The sequence below is a fragment of the Piliocolobus tephrosceles genome, chromosome 3 (assembly GCF_002776525.5).
Source record: "Piliocolobus tephrosceles isolate RC106 chromosome 3, ASM277652v3, whole genome shotgun sequence".
Classification (NCBI taxonomy): Eukaryota; Metazoa; Chordata; class Mammalia; order Primates; family Cercopithecidae; genus Piliocolobus; species Piliocolobus tephrosceles.
The window spans coordinates 78,764,443-78,786,920 of record NC_045436.1 but is presented as its reverse complement, the minus strand read 5'-3'; the positions used below and the strand labels follow the sequence as shown (position 1 = coordinate 78,786,920).

Genomic DNA, 22,478 nt, shown 5'->3' with positions numbered 1-22,478 from the left:
AAAAAATACAAAAAACTAGCCGGGCGACGTGGCGGGCGCCTGTAGTCCCAGCTACTCCGGAGGCTGAGGCGGGAGAATGGCGTAAACCCGGGAGGCGGAGCTTACAGTGAGCTGAGATCCGGCCACTGCACTCCAGCCCGGGAGACAGAGCGAGACTCCATCTCAAAAAAAAAAAAAAAAAGTTCAGCAGAAAAATTAAGAATCACATCCATACACACAATAGTGTCAGTTATTAATCTACGTGTGCTGACTGAAATATAAGCAAGAATTCTACTCACACAGAAGACACTCTTTGGTGCCTGTGATGTCAACACACTGGCTGCACCTCTTATCCACATAGTAAAATAAAACTACAAACCTAAGACTTTAAATAGCGGGAATACAAATCCCTCGTGGACCAAGTATTGGCCTAAACACCTGCCAGTGCACTCAGACCTTTTCCTGATGATTGTCATTCTACCATAGGTTTTAAAAGTCAAACCTCAAACTGATTTTAGAAGTGTCTGAAAGAAATAAAAATAAAACTCCCCTCTTAAAAAATCTATTTAAAACACAAAATGAAGGAAACTAGATGTAATCATAAAATGTTAAAGTTAAGAGAAGATCTTAAAGACAATCTAGTGTTGTTTCTTTATTGTACATATGAGGAAACAGAGACTGTGTGGTTCACATAGCTGTGACAAGAATGCCAGCCCCAGTCCAGTACTCTTTAAGAGCATGTGGCTAACTTTGGAAAGGCCCTTAAGGTACAATTGACAAGAATGCAAAAATACAGAAAATCCATTCATATTACTTTGGAAGAGAATATATTTATACTATTACATATAAAGGAATAGAAAGATACCATGCTACTGAATTTTAAAATATCTTTCTCCCCTCTGGAATTCTAGAAAGTCACTGTGAATGTTAATATCAATGGGAAAACTTTCTCATCACAGGACAAAAACAAAGTTCATCCATTGCTACTTGGGTCAAACATGACAGAAAACAGTTCGAAATGGGGGCCAACTGAGCCTGCTTCAGCTATGAAGTGCATCAAGTGATTTTGTCTGAAACATGAACCTCAAAAATAATTTTCTCCCAAAACCCAGGAGAGAACAGCAATCAAGACGCAGGCTTTTTGCACTAGCATACTCCTGGGGAGGGAACAGGGAGAAGGTGAGGGTGTAAAAATCTTTTAAAGCTTCCTGTTGATCTGGATTTTACCCTTCCACAGTCTATATTCAAAAGAGAATTTAGGTCCAGGAGCAGCAGCTCAGGCCTGTAATCCCAGCACTTTGGGAGTTCAAGGTGGGTGGACTGCTGGAGCTCAGAAATTCAAGACCAGCTTGGACAACATGGAAAAACCCGTCTCCACAAAATATATGAAACTTAGCTGGGCATGGTGGCACACGCCTGTAGTCCCAACTACTCAGAAGGCTGAGGTGAGGTAGAAGGATTGCTCGAGCCCAGGAGGTTAAGGCTGCAGTGAGCCGTGATTGCACCACTGCACTCCAGCCTGGGCAACACAGGAACATTGTCTCAAAAAAAAAAAAGTAAAGCAAACAAATAGTATAACCCAAAACTACCACGACAACTAAAGTTGAATATCGCAAGTTCTTCTCTCATCTCTAGGTATAATTTACTTAACGGAAATTCATGATTGAAAAGAAAATACATTTACATTTTAGGATCAATTTGATCTCAGCCTTAGGTGCTAACCACATAATAGACCATTAATAAATCTGAATTGAGCTGATGATGGTAGCACAACTGTATAATAACTAATCTTTTTGAAAAGACTGTACAATAGGACAGTATAAATAAACATTTGTAAGCTGTCTTCCAAATATTACAATGCAACAGTCCCACGTAAAATGCAGGTAGTGTCATATGTATGTGATACATGCAAGGTCTGGCCCAAAGTTCATCACAGTCAGGCTTTGTTCTTTAAAAAGTTGTATGCAGGCTGCTTCCTCTGGTCAGCTGACACAAAATAACTACACATGTCTAAGCTTTGCATGGGACAGGATTTTCTGATCAAAATTCTGACTCAAGTCTTCCAGATATGATAATTAGTTTTTGAGTATTTACTACGCATGGTACACATGCTAAACACTTCTCATGGATTTGCTTATTTAATCCTCACACAAACCTGTGATTCCAGCATCTTGTAGGTGAGACTTAGAGTAACCCATGGTCGCAAAGTTTGGTGGAGCCAGTTTAAGACATTACATAACACCTTCTCTCTGTAATCCAAAAATCAGGCCCACTAGTGTGAATGGGTAGGGGAGTGGAAGAAAAAGTATCACTTTGAGTTATTTTATTAATTGCTGTTTTTTTTTGTTTTGTTCTGTTTTTTCTTTTTTATTTTTTTTATTGAGACGGAGTCTCGCTCTGTCACCCTGGCTGGAGTGCAGTTGTGCAATCTCCACTCACTGCAAGCTCCGCCTCCCTGGTTCAGGCCATTCTCCTGCCTCAGCCTTCCGAGTAGCTGGGACTACAGGCGCCTGCCACCACGCCCGGCTAATTTTTTTGTATTTTTAGTAGAGACGGGGTTTCACCGTGTTAGCCAGGATGATCTCATCTGCTGACCTCGTGATCCGCCCGCCTCGGCCTCCCAAAGTGTGGGATTACAAGTGTGAGCCACCGTGCCTGGCCTAAATGCGTTTTTTATACCTTAATTTTGGCTATTCAAGATACTTGTCAAATTCTTCCACCTTCACTTCAGGAAAATGAGAAACAAACACACTGAATATGCCAGTGATACATTAAAAAGTATACAGTAATACAGTCTTGAGATGTGAAATGCTACAACTTCTACAGATCATACTAAAAGTAAATGGTGCTTAAGGTACACTGTGACAGAAGATACAATATAAAAAACATGCACCCAAGAATCAGCATTATGTGCTTTTAATTAAGGACTTTACCATCTGAATGGTCTTCTTTACTATGACAAGTAAAAAACAAACAAACAAACAAACAAAAAAATCTACCTGAGTCATTTAACTCGCTTGAAAATTTCCTAATGCCTGCATTAAAAAATTAAGCTTCTATGACTAAGCAAACTCCAGATCCAGATGTTTCAGTGGTGAATTCTATCAAACATTTAAAGAAGAAATAATACCAATTCTACATAATCTCTTCCAGAAAATAGAAGTGGGAAATATATCCCATTTTATTTCATGAGTCCAGAATTGCTCCAATACCAAAACCAAATATATTAAAAGCAAATTATAGATCAATATATCCCATATGAATATTAATCAGAGATCAGTAGACACTACACTTAAAAAAAAAAAAAACCTAACTACATCATCTTCATGACAAGAAATGCTTGCTATGTGTTATCTCACTATCGTTTCTTGGACTGAAGTGCTAACTTTAAAGATGCATTGGTTCCTTTCTAGCGCAACATTGTGTTTCCCCAATGCTTTTCTCGATACTCTTCTTGTCTCTGGAGATCACCCTTCCCCACACCATTCCCTCCTCTAGGACTGTCACTCAACATTTACTGTAGTCAACTTATTAGGGTATGAAAGATACAGAGCTGGCCACCTGAGGATGATCTCTATCCACCATAGCCAAAGAGATTTAAATACAGCAGGCTCATCCACCAAAAAAAGTTATCCCAAAAGATCCAAGAGAGCAACAGCTACAAGATGGCACCATACTAAACACTAGAGGTATAAGTAAAATGTAAATAGCCTACATCCAGTGTTGCAATAATTACCTTCTTTTTATATAGGGAACACCTGCTGTTTATTCCCTTGTAGTGTAAATCAAAAGGAAATAGCCCTGCCCTTAAATATCCAGTATTGAAGAAATAGGCACACATCAATGAGTTAGCAAATCTGAGAGGCCCATTTTAGGCTTTTTTACTAACATACTGTTTAACCTCAACCCTTTATTACTTACCAATGCTTTAACTTCCTGGATACAAAATGCTAATAACTGGCTCAAAGAGTTCTGCAAAATACCTAACACATTAGACATACAGGATGTATGTAATGCATGAGTGAATAAAGTTAAGTGAGATTACTTAAATCCATCTCTAAACTTTGACAGAGGTAACAAATCAACAAGTCCTATCTTTTATGCATTGATAAACTTACACTGAGTCACATCATTTTTCCTCATCTCTAACCACATTTCTCCCACAACAACCTAGCATGTCCATTAAATGTAGACGTTGCTTTATACAACCACAGAAAATTTATCTTTTTAAAATCTGTATTTCCCTGTTCCTTCAAATGGTGGTTTGGCTGACCTCAATTAGATTTGTTTTGGTAAAAACAAACTACATTCAAACTTCATTAAATCAGCTAACTCCAAAAAAAAAAAAAAAAAATACACAAGTAGATGAATATAAGACACCAAGATTACGTATGTAGAAATAGAAACCTTATACCAAGAACCATGTAAATAAATAGCCATGTTATTTCCCACTTCAAATTAAATCAAGCTTTGATCCATCAGGATGGCAATGCTATACAGAACAGAAAGCCCTTGTCAACTTTCAGGCAACTGTGACAGGTTTTCTTAGACCAGCCACACTAATGACGTGAATTTACAGGATAAATTAGCTGGAGCAAAAAAGGCTATGTGAATTTCAGCTACATCACTGTGGCTGACAGTAATAGCTAAGAAGCTGCTAAAAAAAAAAAAAAAAAAAAAAGAAGTTGCTAATAGTTTTACTTTGTGGTGGTGTCACACACAAAACTTCAAAAAAGAAAATTAAACATTAGACTGCAGGTAGTAACATTAAAACACCAAAAAACAAAGTAATATAGTTTTGAGTAGAAAAAGCAACACAAATTGAAACTAAAAGAAACCAAAAGGGATCTGGTTAAATGAAGCCAAATCACTCACATAAGCCCTGACTACTATATATGCAAACACTTTCAGCAACACAAGAAGGTGTCAAAAGATTAGAGTATCATCAGGTATGGCTAAAGTAAGATCCATCTATACTAACAACTATCTCATATTTTCATGTTAAATATATAAAACAAGATTAAGATATTATTCAGACATATTTTATTTGCATTACATATCACAAAGAATTTAAAATATGTCATAATTCTAGTATTCAGGATTATACTTTCAGAACTTTCAAATATACACCTTCAGAACCGGAAGAATTCTTGTTTTCTGGCACAAATGCCACTTCTAAGACAAATGGTATAAAAATTTGTGATTGTACTTACTTGCTTTCTTATGTAGTAACTTGTGAGTAGCCCAACTTCCTTTAAAACATTCCTAAAAGAACAAAAAAGGAAATTAGTGTCAGGCCTTCCTTAATGAGAAACGTTTTAAGGAATATTGTATATAAGCAAGAGTTACTTAATAAACTATTTGCAAAAATCAAGACCTGTAACTTTGCAAATTAAATATTTGGAAAAAATTAAGAAATGACACCTGTTCAATATTCACTTCAAAAAGCAACCTAAACTTTACTTCAAATAAGCAAGGAACGTTAAGCTAAATGTTATATAGTAGTCATAGTTATATTTCAATTTTATGTCAACAAATTATTCTGAAGTATTTCAAAAGAATCATTAGACAACCAATCATACACTGAAAAAAATTGGAAAAACATTTTTGCAGATTCTTTTATTTACAGTAGTTAGGTTGCAAATCAGTCATACACACACACTAAAATCACCCATGTGAGTAGTTACTATGTGACACAGCCCTGAGGCCATAAGCTGTGTGAGGGAAGGGATGGTATCAAAGTTTACCACTATTGCCCAGAGCCAAGCAGAGTGCCTGGCTCTGTTAGGGTTTCAGTAAATGCTTGACTGAATGATCAGAATTAATAACTAGAAAGACTTTTCATTTAGGAAAAAATGTTCATGTAACATATTTCAGACACTAGTAAGAAGTGACAAACTAGGAAAATGAATTCAAGTAATTAATTGAATTCAAGTAAGGAACTCAAGTAATAAAGGAAAAGAATAATTCGACCAGACATAGACTTTATGTTTTGAGATTGATGGCTTCTCCTTCAAAGAGTTCAAAGTTACGCAAATAAATTATTTAAAATGCTAAGAAAATTCATAAAGTCCTACAAATGTTTTATCTTTGTAGACATAAAACTAGTAGGACATGGACAAGAAGCTAAGGGAAAAAAAAAAAAAAAAACCACGGGAAAAAAAATCCCCAGGACTATGTAGTTAATCAAATCATATTACACTAAAGCTGCCTTCTGTAAAGGCTTGCCCAAGGGACTCTGAAAGATCAGTTTCCCCATCCTTGACTAGAATCTTCACTACTTTCTCTTTATTCTTCCTGTAGCCTCCACAGCCAGCAACAGTTAAGTGAAGAAAATCCAGGTCATCCCTATCTCTACAGCCTACAACCTAAACAGATTCCAAATGTATAAAAAGGTATCTACAACATTAGAGATTTTTCAGTTTTGAAGCTAAAACCGAGCTCAGTCTTTTGGGGAGATTGGGTTAGTCTGGTAAGCAGAACAATGGCACCTCAAAGATATCCATGTAATACTCCTCAGAACCCAAGGAATGTGTAAATATGTTAGGTTATATGACAAAAGGTGGGGGGTTGACCTCTTGTCCCTTCTCTGAGTTTTCATTAACTGAACTCATACTGCAGGAAGAAAGACTAAAGTTTGTCAACACACCTGGAAGGACTCTTCACAAACCGTGTGTGTTCTGCAGGCCTAAAAGACTGTCCCAGGCCACTTGTTCTTCAAGCCCACTGAGTTCCCCTAAAAATCATTTACAATCCCCATAAAAACATCCACATTTCCCCATCTCCTTTTCCCCTAAGAACTAGGGTATAAGCATCTGTACCCCAGTGGGTTATTAGACATTCTGTGATTCTCCCCTATGCACACTAATAAATTTGTATACCATTTCTCCTATTAATCTGCTTTTTGTAAGCTGATTTTTCGGCGAACCTTCAGAGGGCAAAGGGGAAATTTTCCCTTGGGTCTTCACAGCCATCATTAACTAATAGTTTGAAATTCAGCATATACATTGAAAAGTAGCTACTCAAACAGCCATGTATTCTCCTCAGAGGATTTCAGAATGCTTTATACTTGGTTCATGAAACATCCATCAAATTCTAGCTTTTTAACAAGAGGGCTGATAGAATTATTCTCATTAAATAAGGACTTGTCTCACAAAACAGATTCATTAGCTAAGGGCTTATATTTCAAAATATATGAGCATAAAGTAACCAAAATATTCATAATAAACACCTCTCACCTCCGTAAGGACACCGATCTTTCTCTTCCTTACTGGGGCCATGAGGCAACCAAGTCATGGTCTTCAACATCATTAATGGTGTCAAAACATTCCTACATCTCCTAAGAACGCTCTAAACCTAAATAATATTCCTTCCCTAAATCACAACTTCACTCTTTTTCTTCCTCTTATTCACCAGTAGAAGAGGAATACTCAAAATCCTGAAAGACTATCCATTCTCTGAAGAGTTAATTTCTGACTCCTTAACTGGGCAATCTTTCCCTCCTCGTCTCTAACAAATGAACCAAAGACCTAACTAACCTAGATTTAGAGTTCCCCAGGCAAACACCACACTTCCCAATCTCTATCCTTTGTACAACCTGACCTACCTAATCCTAACACTCACCAAACACTCACCGTTATAACTGTGTCCTCAGAAGCTTTACCCATTCCATTAGGTCTGTTTCAAATACTACTTTCTCTAAAAAATGTCCACACTTCACTCCACCCACAAGCTTAACATGTCACATGTACTTATTCAATACTCGCTGAAGAGCACTTTGTCTTACTCTTTATTCTCCACTTATTTAATAACACCAAGGCATTATTATAACCAGTAGGTAAAACTTCAGTTTTCAACCCAAGACAACATGCTTTTTCTTTAGCACCAACAATAATTTACTAAATTTAGGAGCTTATGAACCCAAAATATCTAAGACAGGCCTCAGTCACTTTAGAAAGTTTATTTTGCCAAAGTTAAGGATGCACCAGTGACAGCCTCATGATGTACTGATGACATGTACCCAAGGTGGTCAGGGTACAGTTTGCTTTTACACATCAATCAATACATGTAAGACTTACACTGGTTCCATCTGGAAGGGCGGGACAATTCAAAGTGGGGAAGAAGCAGGTAGATTTAAACATATTCTGACTGACAATTGGTTGAAATTGTTACTACCTGTAGAAAGCAATGTCTGGGTTAAGACAAGGGGTTATGGAGATCAAGGTTTTTACCATGCAGATGAAGCCTCCAGGTAACATAACAGGCTTCAGAGAAAATAGATTGTAAATATTTCTTATCAGGTCTGTGTTGATGCTAAAGCTGGAAGGGCACATCCAACTTCCACTTCCAGTCACAGCCTGAACCAGTCTTTCAGGTTAGAGTGCCCTGGCCAAGAAGGGAGAGTCCATTCAGATAGTTGCTGGGGGCCAGGGTAGGATGGCAGTTCAAATTTTATTTTTTTTTTTGGTTTATAAGCTAAAATGGGATAGTGTGGTTCTCAGCTCTGGCTCCTTATTAAAATCCTATGGAATGCTTTTCTTTACAAATAAATAGCCATGTTATTCCCCACTTCAAATTCAATCAGAATCTCTGGGAATTTGCTACGTAGATAATTCTTATTTATTTCCAGTACTGTGAATCACTGAAGAGGAAAAAAGTCAGAGTTAAGAGAAGGTGCTCTCATTTCACTTCCAGAACAAGTCATTTCCTACTGAAACCGCCACTACAAAATTATAACTCAAACAGTGAAAGAGATCTGACCTAACCAATTGTGTCTTGCTTCTAATCTCCAATCTGTCCTTGTTCATTCCTGGGCATAGGCCAAACTTGTTCATTCTTAGGCACAGGCCAAACTAACTTTGGGAGAAACTTAGTTTATAGTTTAAAACAAGGATCCCCAAACCCCAGGCCACAGACTGCTACTGGTCAGTGGCCTGTTAGGAAGCAGACTGCACAGCACAAGGCAAGCAACAGATGGGCTGGCATTACCACATTACCGGGTGGAGCCTGAGCTCCACCTCCTGTCAGATCAGCAGTGGCATTAGATTCTTATAAAAGCGCACAAACTCTATTGTGAACTGCAAATGCAAGGATCCAGGTTGTACGCTCCTTGTGAGAATCTAATGCTTGAAGATCTGAGGTGGAACAGTTTCATCCTGAAAACATATCCCCAGCACCCCCAAGTCCATGGAAAAATTGACTTCCACAAAACTTTTCCCTGGTGCCAAAGAGGTTGGGAACAACTTAAAGACAATAACAGCCCTTTCCCAAACCAAATTCTTCTTCCTGGAAACCAGACTGCCTTTGTAGGACTAACAAATTGGCCAAAAGATTAGAAATTATGTTTCAGGAGTCACGCAGCTGGAGGCTACAAGATTCTGACCCTCCCCAAATCACCCCTGGGGATAACAACACTATTGTAAAACCTAAGATCAGTGCTTGAAATATTTTGCAGACCCTTCACTTGATGATCAGATGCCATCATCCAGATGAGTAAACTGGCTTATGTGGTCTTGTGGCCCCTACCCAGGAACTGACTCGGCAGGAGAGAGAGGTGACCATGTGCTAGCAGTCCCCTCTCTCAGCGCCGCCTCAGCCTCAGCGTCCGCTCTGGCCAAGCTTGAGGAGCTCTTCAGCCCACCGCTCCACTGTGGGAGCCCCTCTCTGGGCTGGCTGAGGCCAGAACCGGCTCCCTCTGCTTGTGGGCAGGTGTGGGGGGTGAGGTGCCGGTGAGAACTGGGGCTGCACACAGCACTCAAGGGCCAGCGAAAGCTCCGGGTGGGCACAGGCTCCGTGGGCCCCGCACTCTGAGCAGCCAGCTGGTGCTGCCGGCCCCAGGCAGTGAGGAGCTTAGCACCCAGGCCAGCAGCTGTGGAGGGTCCCCCAGCACTGCCAGCCCACCCACACCACGCTTAAATTCTCGCTGGGCCTCAGCCACCTCCCCACAGGGCAGGGCTCGGGACCTGCAGGCCACCATGCCTGAGCCCCCACGCAGTGGACTCCCAGGCAGCCCAAGCCTCCCTGACGAGTGCCACCCCCTGCGCCACGGTGCCCGATCCCATCAACCGCCCACGGGCTGAGGAGTGCAAGCACGTGGCGTGGCACTGGCGGGCAGCTCCACCCATGGCCCTGGTGCATGATCCACTAGGAGAAGCCAGCTGGGCTCCTGAGTCAGGTGGGGACTTGGCAAACTTTTATGTCTAGCCGAAAGGATTGTATATGCACCAATCAGCACTCTGTGTCTAGCTCCGGGTTCGTGGATGCACCAATCAGCACTCTGTATCTAGCTAATCTGGTGGGGACTTGGAGAACCTTTAGGTCTAGCTAAAGGATTGTAAATGCACCAATCAGCACCCTGCGTCTAGTTCAAGGTTTGTAAACGCACCAAAATCAGTACTCTGTGTCTGGCTAATCTAGTGGGGACTTGGAAAACTTTTGTGTCTAGCCAACGGATTGTAAATGCACCAATCAGCACTCTGTGTCTAGCTCAGGGATTGCAAACGCACCAATCAGCACCCTGTCAAAATGGACCAATCAGCTCTCTGTAAAATAGACCAATCAGTTCTCTGAAAAATGGACCAATCAGCAGGATGTGGGTGGGGCCAGATAATGTAATAAAAGCAGACTGCCTGAGCCAGCTAGCAGCAACTCACTTGGGCCTACTTCCACACTGTGGAAGCTTTGTTCTTTCACTCTTCCCAATAAATCTTGCTGTTACTCACTCTTTGGGTCGGCGTTGCCTTTATGAGCTGTAACACTCACTGTGAAGGTTTGCAACTTCACTCGTGAAGCCAGTGAGACCACGAACCCACCAGGAGGGACGAACAACTCCAGACACACCGCCTTTACAAGCTGTAACTCTCACCACAAAGGCCTGCAGCTTCACTCCTGAAGTCAGCAAGACCACAAACCCACCAGAAGGAAGAAACTCGACACGTCCAAACATCAGAAGGAAGAAACTCCAAACACACCATCTTTAAGAACTGTAACACTCGCCGTGAGGGTCCACGGCTTCATTCTTGAAGTCAGCAAGACCAAGAACCCACCAATTCCAGACACAAGAGGATGGCTTTGACTCTCTCTGATTTCATCTCTGATCCAACTAATCAGTACTCCCGACTCACTGCCCACCCCCCCCCAACCAAATTATCTGTAAAAACGCTGATCCCCATGTAGCAGGAAGAGCCGCAGACAAAACCCCTCAGACACCGAGTTAAAGAAGGAAGGGGTTTATTTGGACAGGAGCATTGACAAGACTCCTGTCTCAAGAGCCAAGCTCTCCGAGTGAGCAATTCCTGTCCGTTTTAAGGGCTCACAACTCTAAGGGGTTCCACGTGAGAGTGTCGTGATCGATTGAGCAAGCAGGGGATAGGTGACTGGGGGCTGCATGCAACGGTAATCAGAACGGAACAGAACAGGACAGGGATTTTTACAATGCTTTTCCATATAATGTCTGGAATCTATAGATAACATAACTGGTTAGGTCAGGGGTCGATCTTTAACTACCAGGCCCAGGACACAGCGCCAGGCTGTCTGCTTGTGGATTTCATTTCTGCCTTTAAGTTTTTACTTCTTCTTTCTTTGGAGGCAGAAATTGGGCATAGGACAATATAAGGGGTGGTCTCCTTCCTTACCCAAATGCTCGGGGAGACTGATTTGAGTACTGAAACTCCCATCTCCCACACAGCTGGCTCTGCATGAGTAACTCTTTCTCTATTGCAATTGCCTTGTCTTGATAAATCAGCTCTGTCTAGGCAGCGAGCAAGGTGAACCCACTGTATGGTTACACTACTTTAGCATCTATCAAATTAACCTGTGCAACTAATTCCCACCTTATTTTAGGCCCCACTGACTCGCAAACTACGACAGCTTCACAATGTATCTCCCCATCTTGAACCTTTCTCAAATTCTTTCCTATTCCAAACCTAAAGTTTGTGGCTAGAATTAACATTAAATGGTTTTCATACTGTGACCACCCATAATGTGTCCTATTACCTTAAAATCCTGTATTATCTCTTTTCCACCATCTCAAATTTAACATCAATTCATGTTGATGAGAGTGTGAGAAAATAAGCACACCACACAATGTTAGCAAGAAAGCTGAGTAGTCACCTGGTAACTACAAGGATTTGCATTTATCAAGATATAACATATATATAAATACTTACAAATACTTAAAATGTAAACACATATACAAAGACAAAAAAATACTTTGATCCAGTAGCTCAATTCCAAATAGTTAACCAAAGGAAATAATCTGACAAACGAGCAAAACATATGCAACTTAATGCTCACTATAGCATTACTTATAATTGTGAAAAATTAGAGAGAATTCAGACATACATCAATATAAAATAGGTTAAGTTATGATTTAATCATGCAAATGAATCTATGCAGTCATTAGAAGTAATGAAATTAGGTCGTGCTGCTCTTGTCAGTCAACATGGAGGCAGAAGAATCGGAGAAGGCCGCAACAGAATAAAGGCGCTGGAAGGGACAGACCAGACACTAGACGCAGAGAAGGAACAGGAGGAATCCAAAGAAAAGGCCTATGGCAACAAGCAGCAGGTAGTGCCAGGTATTATGTACCTGGGCCATATCCCACCACACTTCCGGCCCCTGCACATCCGCAACCTTCTTAGCACCTGTGGTGAGGTCAGACACGTTTTCTTTCAGGCTGAGGACTGGTTCATGAGATGCAAAAAGAAGGCAGTAGCAGCCCTGGGAGGGAAAAAAAGCAGTCCTACAGCAAGGACTACAACGAGGGATGGGTGGAGTTCCGTGACAAGCATAGAGCCAAGAGCGTGGCAGCCAGTCTACACAACACGCCTATGGGTGCCTGCAGGTGCAGCCCCTTCCATTATGACCTATGGAATCTCAAATACCTGCACCATTTCACCTGGTCCCACCACAGCGAGCACCTTGCCTTTGAGCACCAGGTGCACAGGCAGACAGCGCCTGAGAGCGGAGGTCCCTCAGGCCAAGTGTGAGACCGTCTTCTATCTTCAAAGTGTGGAACGGGGACAACGCTTTTTTGCTGCTGATGGAGACCTTGTTCACCCAGATGGCTCCTGGACGTTTGCCCAGCAGCCTACTGAGCAGGAACTGATGACCCAGAAAGCAGCACAGCCAGGGAGGCATGAATGGGCTCACCTGGCAACTGCCCAGGGCAAGACCTGCTCCAACAAAGCGCTCCTGGTCAGGATCTTTGGAGCCCCGCCACCCTCAGAGAGTGTGGAAGGACCTTCCATAGTCAGGGACTCCTGAGGGCGAGGGAGGCCCCTTCCATCTCCTGGCCCCACTCTGCTTCCTGTCTACCTCATAATAGAATGATCATGACTACCCAGGTAGACATTTTATTGTGTTTCTCAGACCAGTGTCTCTGCACTGGTGAGGGCCCAGTCTCACTGCTTTGGTGAGGGCCCAAACGTGAAAGTTTTGTGGGCTTCCACTATTCCCCCATCTGAACTCCTGTACACGCCTGGCTAATTCATACTGTCACAATAGCATGCCTATGACTATTGCATATGCTTTTTTTGTTTGACTCCTGGCTGCCTGCTGCTATAGGGTCCTCTTAAAATCCCACTTCCTGCCCCCAGGAAGGGCCTTGTAAGGGAAGGAGAAGTTCTACAAAGTTTCTTAAATCCATAAAGGATTTATCATTCCCCGGTTAAATGTCTGTATGTGTATATTCCAAGGCTGCTCCAACTTGTTCCGGAAGGTTGACACAAGGCTAAATGAGTCCCAGATCAGGATACATGCCATTCCTTATTTGGGAACCCCTCTGACTTCTCATCACTAACTTCCTCTTTTCTTTGTCCTTTCCCTTCCTATTTAAGAAAGTTTTAAATTATTAGCCAAACGAGTTAAGTTTAGAGTGTGAGGTCCCATCCCAGCCGATGGGAATGGGGCACAACCATCGGGGATTGCATCAGAATGTAAAAGTTATAAATGTCCCCGTCTCCTTTGTCCAGTGTGCTCTCGTGGCTGGACTGCTGGGGAGTGCACCCTTTCTGCAGAAAGTAAACTAGCCTTGCTGAGAGATCCTTTGTCTCAGAGTTTCTTTCTTGACATCGAACTCCTGTGCCCATAAATTTCATGGCCTGTAGAGGGACACTGTTTCCCCTCCGGTCCTTGGTCCTCTCTTGTGGGGAGGCACCCAAATGTCCTGTTGCGGCAACCCCAGGGAGATACCCGGGGCTTACCTGCTGCAAGGAATACATTTGGATTCTCAGCAATGCAGGGGACAAGGAGAAACTTTTAAAATCGCGGGACCAGGAGACCTCATGAGTGAGCCAAGGTAGGAAAAACTGTTAGAGGGCAGCAAACTACTTCTTTAGTAGTCCTTCCTTGAGGGAATATGTGTGACGCACGTGAGTGAATGATTGCGGTTGAGAGAAAGTGACTGTAAGACGAGTGTGAGGGGAGAAAGTTATCTCCAGGGAACTGAGAATACAGGCAATAAGAAACTAAGACTAAAAAGGGGAAGGCTAATCCCAGGGGAAAAGGAGGAAACACATTTGAGCAGACAAGATACCTCTGAGCTGGAGGATCTGGGGGATTGAGTCTACTGGGAAAAAGTCTCACCCAATATGCGGAATACTTCTAGTAGGCCTGGAACTGGAAACCAGGTCAGAGATGAAGGAGGCAAAAAAGACTGAATCCCTCCTGATAGTCCTTTAGGACTTATGCCTACACACTGGAAAAAAAATGAAAGGACTAAACATAAGAAAAAGCAACTAATGATCAAGTATTGTTGCTTTCTGTGGACCCAAGAACCAATTTTAAATCCTGCTGTTTTCTGGCCAAAGCATGGCTCAAATGAAGACTGCGTCTGCCAGCTTCTAAAACTGTATGTTAATTGCAAGAGTCCTATGTCTTCAGAAGAGATATACTATGCCATGTGCTGGCAGCAGGGGCCAGTTTCTCTTTATCCCCTAAGGGATCTGACGAAAGGGATGGAGGAGGGTAAAAAGAGAATATCCAGTGGGATCCCCTAAACCATCTTCCTCCATTTCTAGTCCCGCCTCCTCCTCCTCAGGCAATGGTAGTCCCACCTCCTCCTCCTCAGGCTCCAGAGGCAGAAGCCTCTGATCTCTCCTTAAAAAAAGGGCTTGAGAGAGAGAGAACGTAGAAAGAATATTCAAAAATTTCCCTTTCCCTGTGCCTCCAAAGACCCAGCTTTTCAGCTCTTCCCTCTAAAGGAGGTGCCACAGGGTAGGGACACAATTGGATTCTTGAAAGCCCCTTTAACCCCCTCTGAAGTCCCAGGTCTAAAGAAAGGGCTTAAGTCTTTGCTAGATGACCCAGAGAGAGTAGTAGAGCAAATTGACCAGTTTTTAGGTCTCAAACTATATACTTGGACTGAATTAATGTCAATCCTGGGTATCCTCTTTTCCTTTTTTTTTTTCCTTTGAGACGGAGTCTCGCTCTGTGGCCCAGGCTGGAGTGCAGTGGCATAATCTCGGCTCACTGCAAGCTCCACCTCTCGGGTTCACGTCATTCTCCTGCCTCAGCCTCCCAAGTAGCTGGGACTACAGGTGCCTGCCACCACGCTCAGCTAATTTTTTGTATTTTTAGTAGAGACAGGGTTTCACCATGGTAGCCAGGATGGTCTCGATCTCCTGACCTCATGATCCGCCTGCCTCGGCCTCCCAAAGTGCTGGGATTACAGGCATGAGCCACTGCACCTGGCTGGTATACTCTTTTCAAAGGAAGAGTGGAACATGATCCGTAGAGCTGCTATGGGGACCTGGGAACATGATAACCCTGCCGGTCAAAATATTCCAGCAGCGAATGTTACATTTTCTGCTCTGGACGCACAATGGAATAATAATAATGCTGTTCACCAGGAGAATAAGAGGGATCTACAAGAATTAATTATAAAAGGTATCAAGGAGTCTGCACCCAGACCCCAAAACCCCACTAAGGTCTTTGATGAACAAGAGAAAGATGAGGAATCTATGTACTAGACGGACTAAGGGAGCAGATGAGAAGGTACACTGATATAGATCGTGACAGTCCACTAGGACAAGGTATGTTAAAATTACATTTTGTTACCAATAGTTAGCCAGATATTGCAAGGAAGCTACAAAAGACAGAGAGGTGGAAAACTCGGTCAACTGAAGAACTTTTAGAAGCAGCACAGAAAGCATACGTGAGAAGGGATGAAGACAGATAAAAACAAAAGGCAAAAATTTTTTGGTGGAGTTCACCAGGACCAAATATACCTAGGATGAGATTTTGACCAGCGCCCACGGGGGCCATCGCACACAGTTAGGGGGCAAGGTCGAAATGGAACATAGGAAGACCATAGCATGTGTCATAAAAGTTGGAGACGTAGAGCAGATGAAGAGAAATCAAAACAAAAGAGCTCCAGAAGAGAATGAGAAGGGGGACAGGACAGGTAACATAAATGTGGAAAAACAGGTCATTTTAAGAGAGAATGCCCTGAGCTAAAGTCCACAGACGAAATTCCATGCCAACCTTCGGAGAGGAAGAACAGGGGAGTCGGGGGCTCTTTCTTTTCCACCTTGATTCCCACCAAGAGCCCTTGATAAATTTAGAGGTGGAACCAAACCATGAACTGATAACATTCCTCACTGCTTCTGGAGCAACTTGTTCTCCCTTATGCTTTTCTCCAAGTGGCCTAAGCTGTTCTCCAGAAGAGCTACTAGTATCTGGGGTGGAAGGAGAGAGGTTTAAGGCCAAAATCCTAGAAGATACAGAAGTCAGATACAAAAATCGGGCAGCTAATATTCAATTTCTATTATTTCCTGAAGCAGGCACTAATTTGTTAGGAAGAGACTTAATGCTAAAGTTAGGTCTTGGATTGCAAGCAGGGCCAAAGGGGTTCCTTCCCTCTCCCTATCTGCTAACTATCACTGAGGAAAGGAAAATCCATCCGGACTTACGGTCAAGAGAAGGAAACCAAGGGAGGTTACAGATTCCCCCAACATAAATACATTTAAAGGTTCCAAGGGGGGAGTAGCCCAGAGGAAGCAATACCTGATTTCCTTGGAAGGCCGGGTAGGACTAAAACCTGTGACTGAAGGCCTTATTAAAGATGAACTTTTAGAGCCTTGCATGTCTCCGTATAATACCCTTATCCTACCTATCAGGAAGTCTGACGGATCCTACCGATTAGTACAAGATCTCAGAGCTATAAATGAAATAGTTCAAACCACTCACCCTGCTATGCCAAATCCATATACTAACCTTAGTAAAATTCCGTAAAGTCATCAATGGTTTACTGTAATAGAGGATTAAAGGATGCTTTCTGGGCATGTCCTTTGGCTGAGGACAGCCGATATCTATTCACATTCAAATGGGAGGACCCCCATACAGGACAGAAGCAGTAGTACCAGTGGATAGTACTGCCCCAAGATTTGCGGATTCACCAAATATTTTTACTCATGCTCTAGACGGCATTATTAGAGAGACAGACACTTCACCACATTTACATTTAATCCTATATATGGATGACATACTTATATCTGGAGAAAATATACCAAAAGAAAGTCAATACTCTGTGTATTTCCTGAATCACTTATACTCTAAGGGACTGCAGGTCTCCAAAGAAAAGCTCCAATATGTAGAACCAGAAGTTAGATATTTAGGTCATCTAATTAGCATGAGCAAAAAAAGAATAGGACCTGAACAGGTCAAGGGAAATGTCTCCTTGCCCCTGCCTCAAACAAAACAGGAACTTACAAAATTTCTGGGATTGATTAGATACTGTAGATTATGGACTGATTCTTATGCATTAAGAAGTAAATCGCTATATGAGAAATTAACTAAAAATGGGCCAGACCCGCTTATAAGGACTTCTGATGAAGTAGACCAAACAAATGAATGAAAAGCATGATTGATATCTGCCCCTGTCTTAGCCCTGCCTTCTTTAGAAAAACCCTTTCATCTTCTTGTTAACATAGACAATGGAGTGGCCCTTGGAGTACTCACTCAAGAACATGGAGGCCACCAGCAACCAGTTGCCTTTCTGTCCAAAGTCTTAGATCCAGTTGCCAGTGGGTGTCCCCAGTGCATCCAGTCTGTGGCAGCCACTGCCATATTAGTGGAAGAAAGCAGAAAGATTACCTTTGGGGGACACTTAACAGTAAGTACATCCCTTGAGGTCAAAGTCATCCTAAATCAAAAAGCGGAAAGCTAGCTGACTGATTCTAGGATTTTAAAGTATGAGGCTATCCTATTAGAAAGAGATGATCTAACCATAACTACTGACAGTTCACTCAACCCTGCCGGATTCTTAACAGGGAATCCGTTGCTGCAGACAGAGCATTTGTGTCCAGATTTAATTAATTATCATACCAAGGTTCGACCAGACCTATCTGAAACCCCTTATAAAACAAGAAAACATTTGTTCCTAGATGGATCCTCTCGGATGTTTGATGGAAACAGGCACAGTGGATATGCTGTGGTGGATGCAGAAACTCTTGAGGAAATTGAATCACGGCAATTACCTGATACCTATTCCGCCCAAGGCTGTGAACTATTTGCTCTCAGTCAGGCCCTTAAATATCCAGAAAATGAGATAGGAATCACTTACACAGACGCTAAGTACGCTCTTGGGGTAGCGCATACATTTGGAAAAATTGGGACAGAAAGAGGCCTGATGAACAGCCAAGGTCGAGAGCTTGCTCATGAGTCATTAGTGACTTGTGTTTTAAATAATCTCCAGCTACCAGGAGAAACAGCTATTGTGCATGTCCCTGGACACGAGCATGACTTTTCATTTGAAAATAGAGGTAATAATCCTGCAGATCAGGTAGCCAAAAGAGCAGCAAGGGCTGTGAAACAAATATTTCATCTAACTCCCTGCCTCCTCTCCCCCAAATTAGCTACTTTCTCTTCCACCTAAAAGGAAAAACTGAGCGAAATGTGGGCTAAAGAAAATACAGAAGGGAAATTGATTCTCCCAGATCAGAGAGAGATGCTCTCCAAACTCCTTATGAGAGAAGTTCTGGCCCATTCACACCAAGGAACGCACTGGGGCCCTCAGGCCCTATGTGAGGCTGTCCTCAGTCTACGGATGTACTCGGATCTATACCCTGGCCAGACAGGTCACTGACAGCTGCATTATCTGTAAGAAAACGAATAAGCAGGCCCTAAAGAAACTACCTCTAGGAGGAAGAACACCTAGGCTAAGACCATTCCAAAGTGTTCAAGTTCATTATACCGAAATACTGCCAGTAGGCTGACTAAAATACGTATTAGTGATAGTAGACCATCCCACTCATTGGGTAGAGGCCACTCTTTTCTCAAAGTCCACTGCCACTAATATAATGAAGGCTTTAATTGAACATATTATACCATAGTTTGGATTAATAGAAAACGTTCACTCAGATAATAGGACCCACGTTAGGGCACACATTACAAAACTGGCCCAAGTGCTGGACACAGAATGGGAATACCATATTCATTGGCACCCCTCCTCCTCCGAGAGAGTAGAAAGAATGAATCAGACTCCTAAAAGTCATCTAACTAAATTTTAGAGACTCACCTACCATGGACCAAATGCCTCCCTATTGCTTTATTCAGAATTGGGACAGCACCCCGAAGAGATATACGTTCATCCCCCTGTGAAATGTTATACGGATTGCCTTGTTTGTATTCCTCAGCTGATGTGCCTACCTTTGAAACCAAGGATCAGTTCCTTATAAAATACATATTTGGACTCTCTACTTTTTCTTCCCTTAAAACCAAAGGTCTTTTTGCACAAGCACCACCCTTGGAATTCCCAGTACACTCGCATTAGCCTGGAGACCACGTCTTCATAAAGGGATGGAAGGAAGGAAGGCTCGAGCTAACCTGGGAAGGACCCTACCCCGTGTTATTGACCATCAAAACCGCAGTTCGCACTGCCCAGAAGGGGTAGACCCATCACACTTGAGTCAAGAAAGCGTCGAAACTCTCAGCATTCTGGGCTGTGGTCCCCGGGCCAAGTCCCACCAAGTTAAAATTAAGAAGAACCTAAAGACAGACTTTCGGGGTGGAGCAAGATGGCCGAATAGGAACAGCTCCAGTCTCCAACTCCAGGCGCGAGCGACACAGAAGACCGGTGATTTCTGCATTTTCAACTGAGGTACTGGGGTCATCTCACTGGAGAGTGCCGGACAATCGGTGCTGGTTAGCTGCTACAGCCCGACCAGCGAGAGCTGAAGCAGGGCGAGGCATTGCCTCACCTGGGAAGCGCAAGGGGGAAGGGAATCCCTTTTCCTAGCCAGGCGAACTGAGACACACAACACCTGGAAAATTGGGTAATTCCCACCCCAATACTGCGCTTTAAGCAAACGGGCACACCAGGAGACTATACCCACACCTGGCCGGGAGGGTCGCACGGCCACAGAGCCTCCCTCATTGCTAGCACAGCAGTCTGCGATCTAACCACAAGGCAGCAGCGAGGCTGGGGGAGGGGCGCCCGCCATTGCTGAGGCTTAAAAATAGGTAAACAAAGCCGCTAGGAAGCTCAAACTGGGTGGAGTTCACAGCAGCTCAAGGAAACCTGCCTGTCTCTGTAGACTCCACCTCTGGGGACAGGGCACAGCTAAAACACAACAGGGGAAGCAGCAGAGGCCTGTGCAGACCCGAACGACTCCGTCTGACAGCTTTGAAGAGAGCAGTGGATCTCCCAACACGGAGGTTGAGATCTGAGAACGGACAGACTGCCTGCTCAAGTGGGTCCCTGACGCCTGAGTAGCCTAACTGGGAGACATCCCCCACTAGGGGCAGTCTGACACCCCACACCTCGCAGGGTGGAGTACACCCCTGAGAGGAAGATTCCAAAGTAAGAATCAGACAGGTACCCTCGCTGTTCAGCAATATTGTATCTTCGGCAACCTCTGCTGCTGATACCCAGGCAAACAGGGTCTGGAGTGGACCTCAAGCAATCTCCAACAGACCTACAGCTGAGGGTCCTGACTATTAGAAGGAAAACTATCAAACAGGAAGAACACCTATAACAAAACCCCATCAGTACGTCACCATCATCAAAGACCAGAAGCAGATAAAATCACAAAGATGGGGAAGAAGCAGGGCAGAAAAGCTGGAAATTCAAAAAATAAGAGCGCATCTCCCCCTGCAAAGGAGCACAGCTCATCGCCAGCAACGGATCAAAGCTGGTCAGAGAATGACTTTGACGACATGAGAGAAGAAGGCTTCAGTCCATCAAACTTCTCAGAGCTAAAGGAGGAATTACGTACCCAGCGCAAACAAACTAAAAATCTTGAAAAAAGAGTGGAAGAATTGATAGCTAGAATAATTAATGCAGAGAAGGTCATAAATGAAATGACAGAGATGAAAACCATGACACGAGAAATACACGACAAATCCACAACCTTCAGTTACCGACTTGATCAACTGGAAGAAAGAGTATCAGCGATTGAGGATCAAATGAATGAAATGAAGTGAGAAGAGAAACCAAAAGAAAAAAGAAGAAAAAGAAATGAACAAAGCCTGCAAGAAGTATGGGATTATGTAAAAAGACCAAATCTACGTCTGATTGGGGTGCCTGAAAGTGAGGGGGAAAATGGAACCAAGTTGGAAAACACTCTTCAGGATATCATCCAGGAGAACTTCCCCAACCTAGTAGGGCAGGCCAACATTCACATTCAGGAAGTACAAAGAACACCACAAAGATACTCCTCGAGAAGAGCAACTCCAAGACACATCATTGCCAGATTCACCAAAGTTGAAATGAAGGAAAAAATCTTAAGGGCAGCCAGAGAGAAAGGTCGGGTTACCCACAAAGGGAAGCCCATCAGACTAACAGCAGACCTCTCGGCAGAAACTCTACAAGCCAGAAGAGAGTTGGGGGCCAATATTCAACATTCTTAAAGAAAAGAATTTTCAACCCAGAATTTCATATCCAGCCAAACTAAGTTTCATCAGTGAAGGAGAAATAAAATCCTTTACAGATAAGCAAATGCTTAGAGATTTTGTCACCACCAGGCCTGCCTTACAAGAGACCCTGAAGGAAGCCCTAAACATGGAAAGGAACAACCGGTACCAGCCATTGCAAAAACATGCCAAAATGTAAAGACCATCGAGCCTAGGAAGAAACTGCATCAACTAATGAGCAAAATAACCAGTTAATATCATAATGGCAGGATCAAGATCACACATAACAATATTAACCTTAAATGTAAATGGACTAAATGCTCCAATTAAAAGACACAGACTGGCAAACTGGATAAAGAGTCAAGACCCATCAGTCTGCTGTCTTCAGGAGACCCATCTCACATGCAGAGACATACATAGGCTCAAAATAAAAGGATGGAGGAAGATCTACCAAGCAAATGGAGAACAAAAAAAAGCAGGGGTTGCAATCCTAGTCTCTGATAAAACAGACTTTAAACCATCAAAGATCAAAAGAGACAAAGAAGGCCATTACATAATGGTAAAGGGATCAATTCAACAGGAAGAGCTAACTATCCTAAATATATATGCACCCAATACAGGAGCACCCAGATTCATAAAGCAAG

At 42.9% G+C, this 22,478-nt stretch overlaps 1 protein-coding gene and 1 pseudogene across 1 annotated transcript in view; one reads left to right on the top strand and one right to left on the bottom strand.

The window, feature by feature from the left end:
• The window catches only part of METAP1 (methionyl aminopeptidase 1), a 74,476-nt gene that overhangs the window by 28,649 nt on the left and 23,349 nt on the right, over positions 1–22,478 (bottom strand). The window contains exon 2 of the mRNA XM_023190933.1: positions 5,193–5,244. Coding sequence (XP_023046701.1) covers positions 5,193–5,244 — 52 coding nt within the window. The remainder of the gene's footprint in view (positions 1–5,192; positions 5,245–22,478) is intronic.
• On the top strand, positions 12,422–13,245 carry LOC111525501 (annotated as a pseudogene).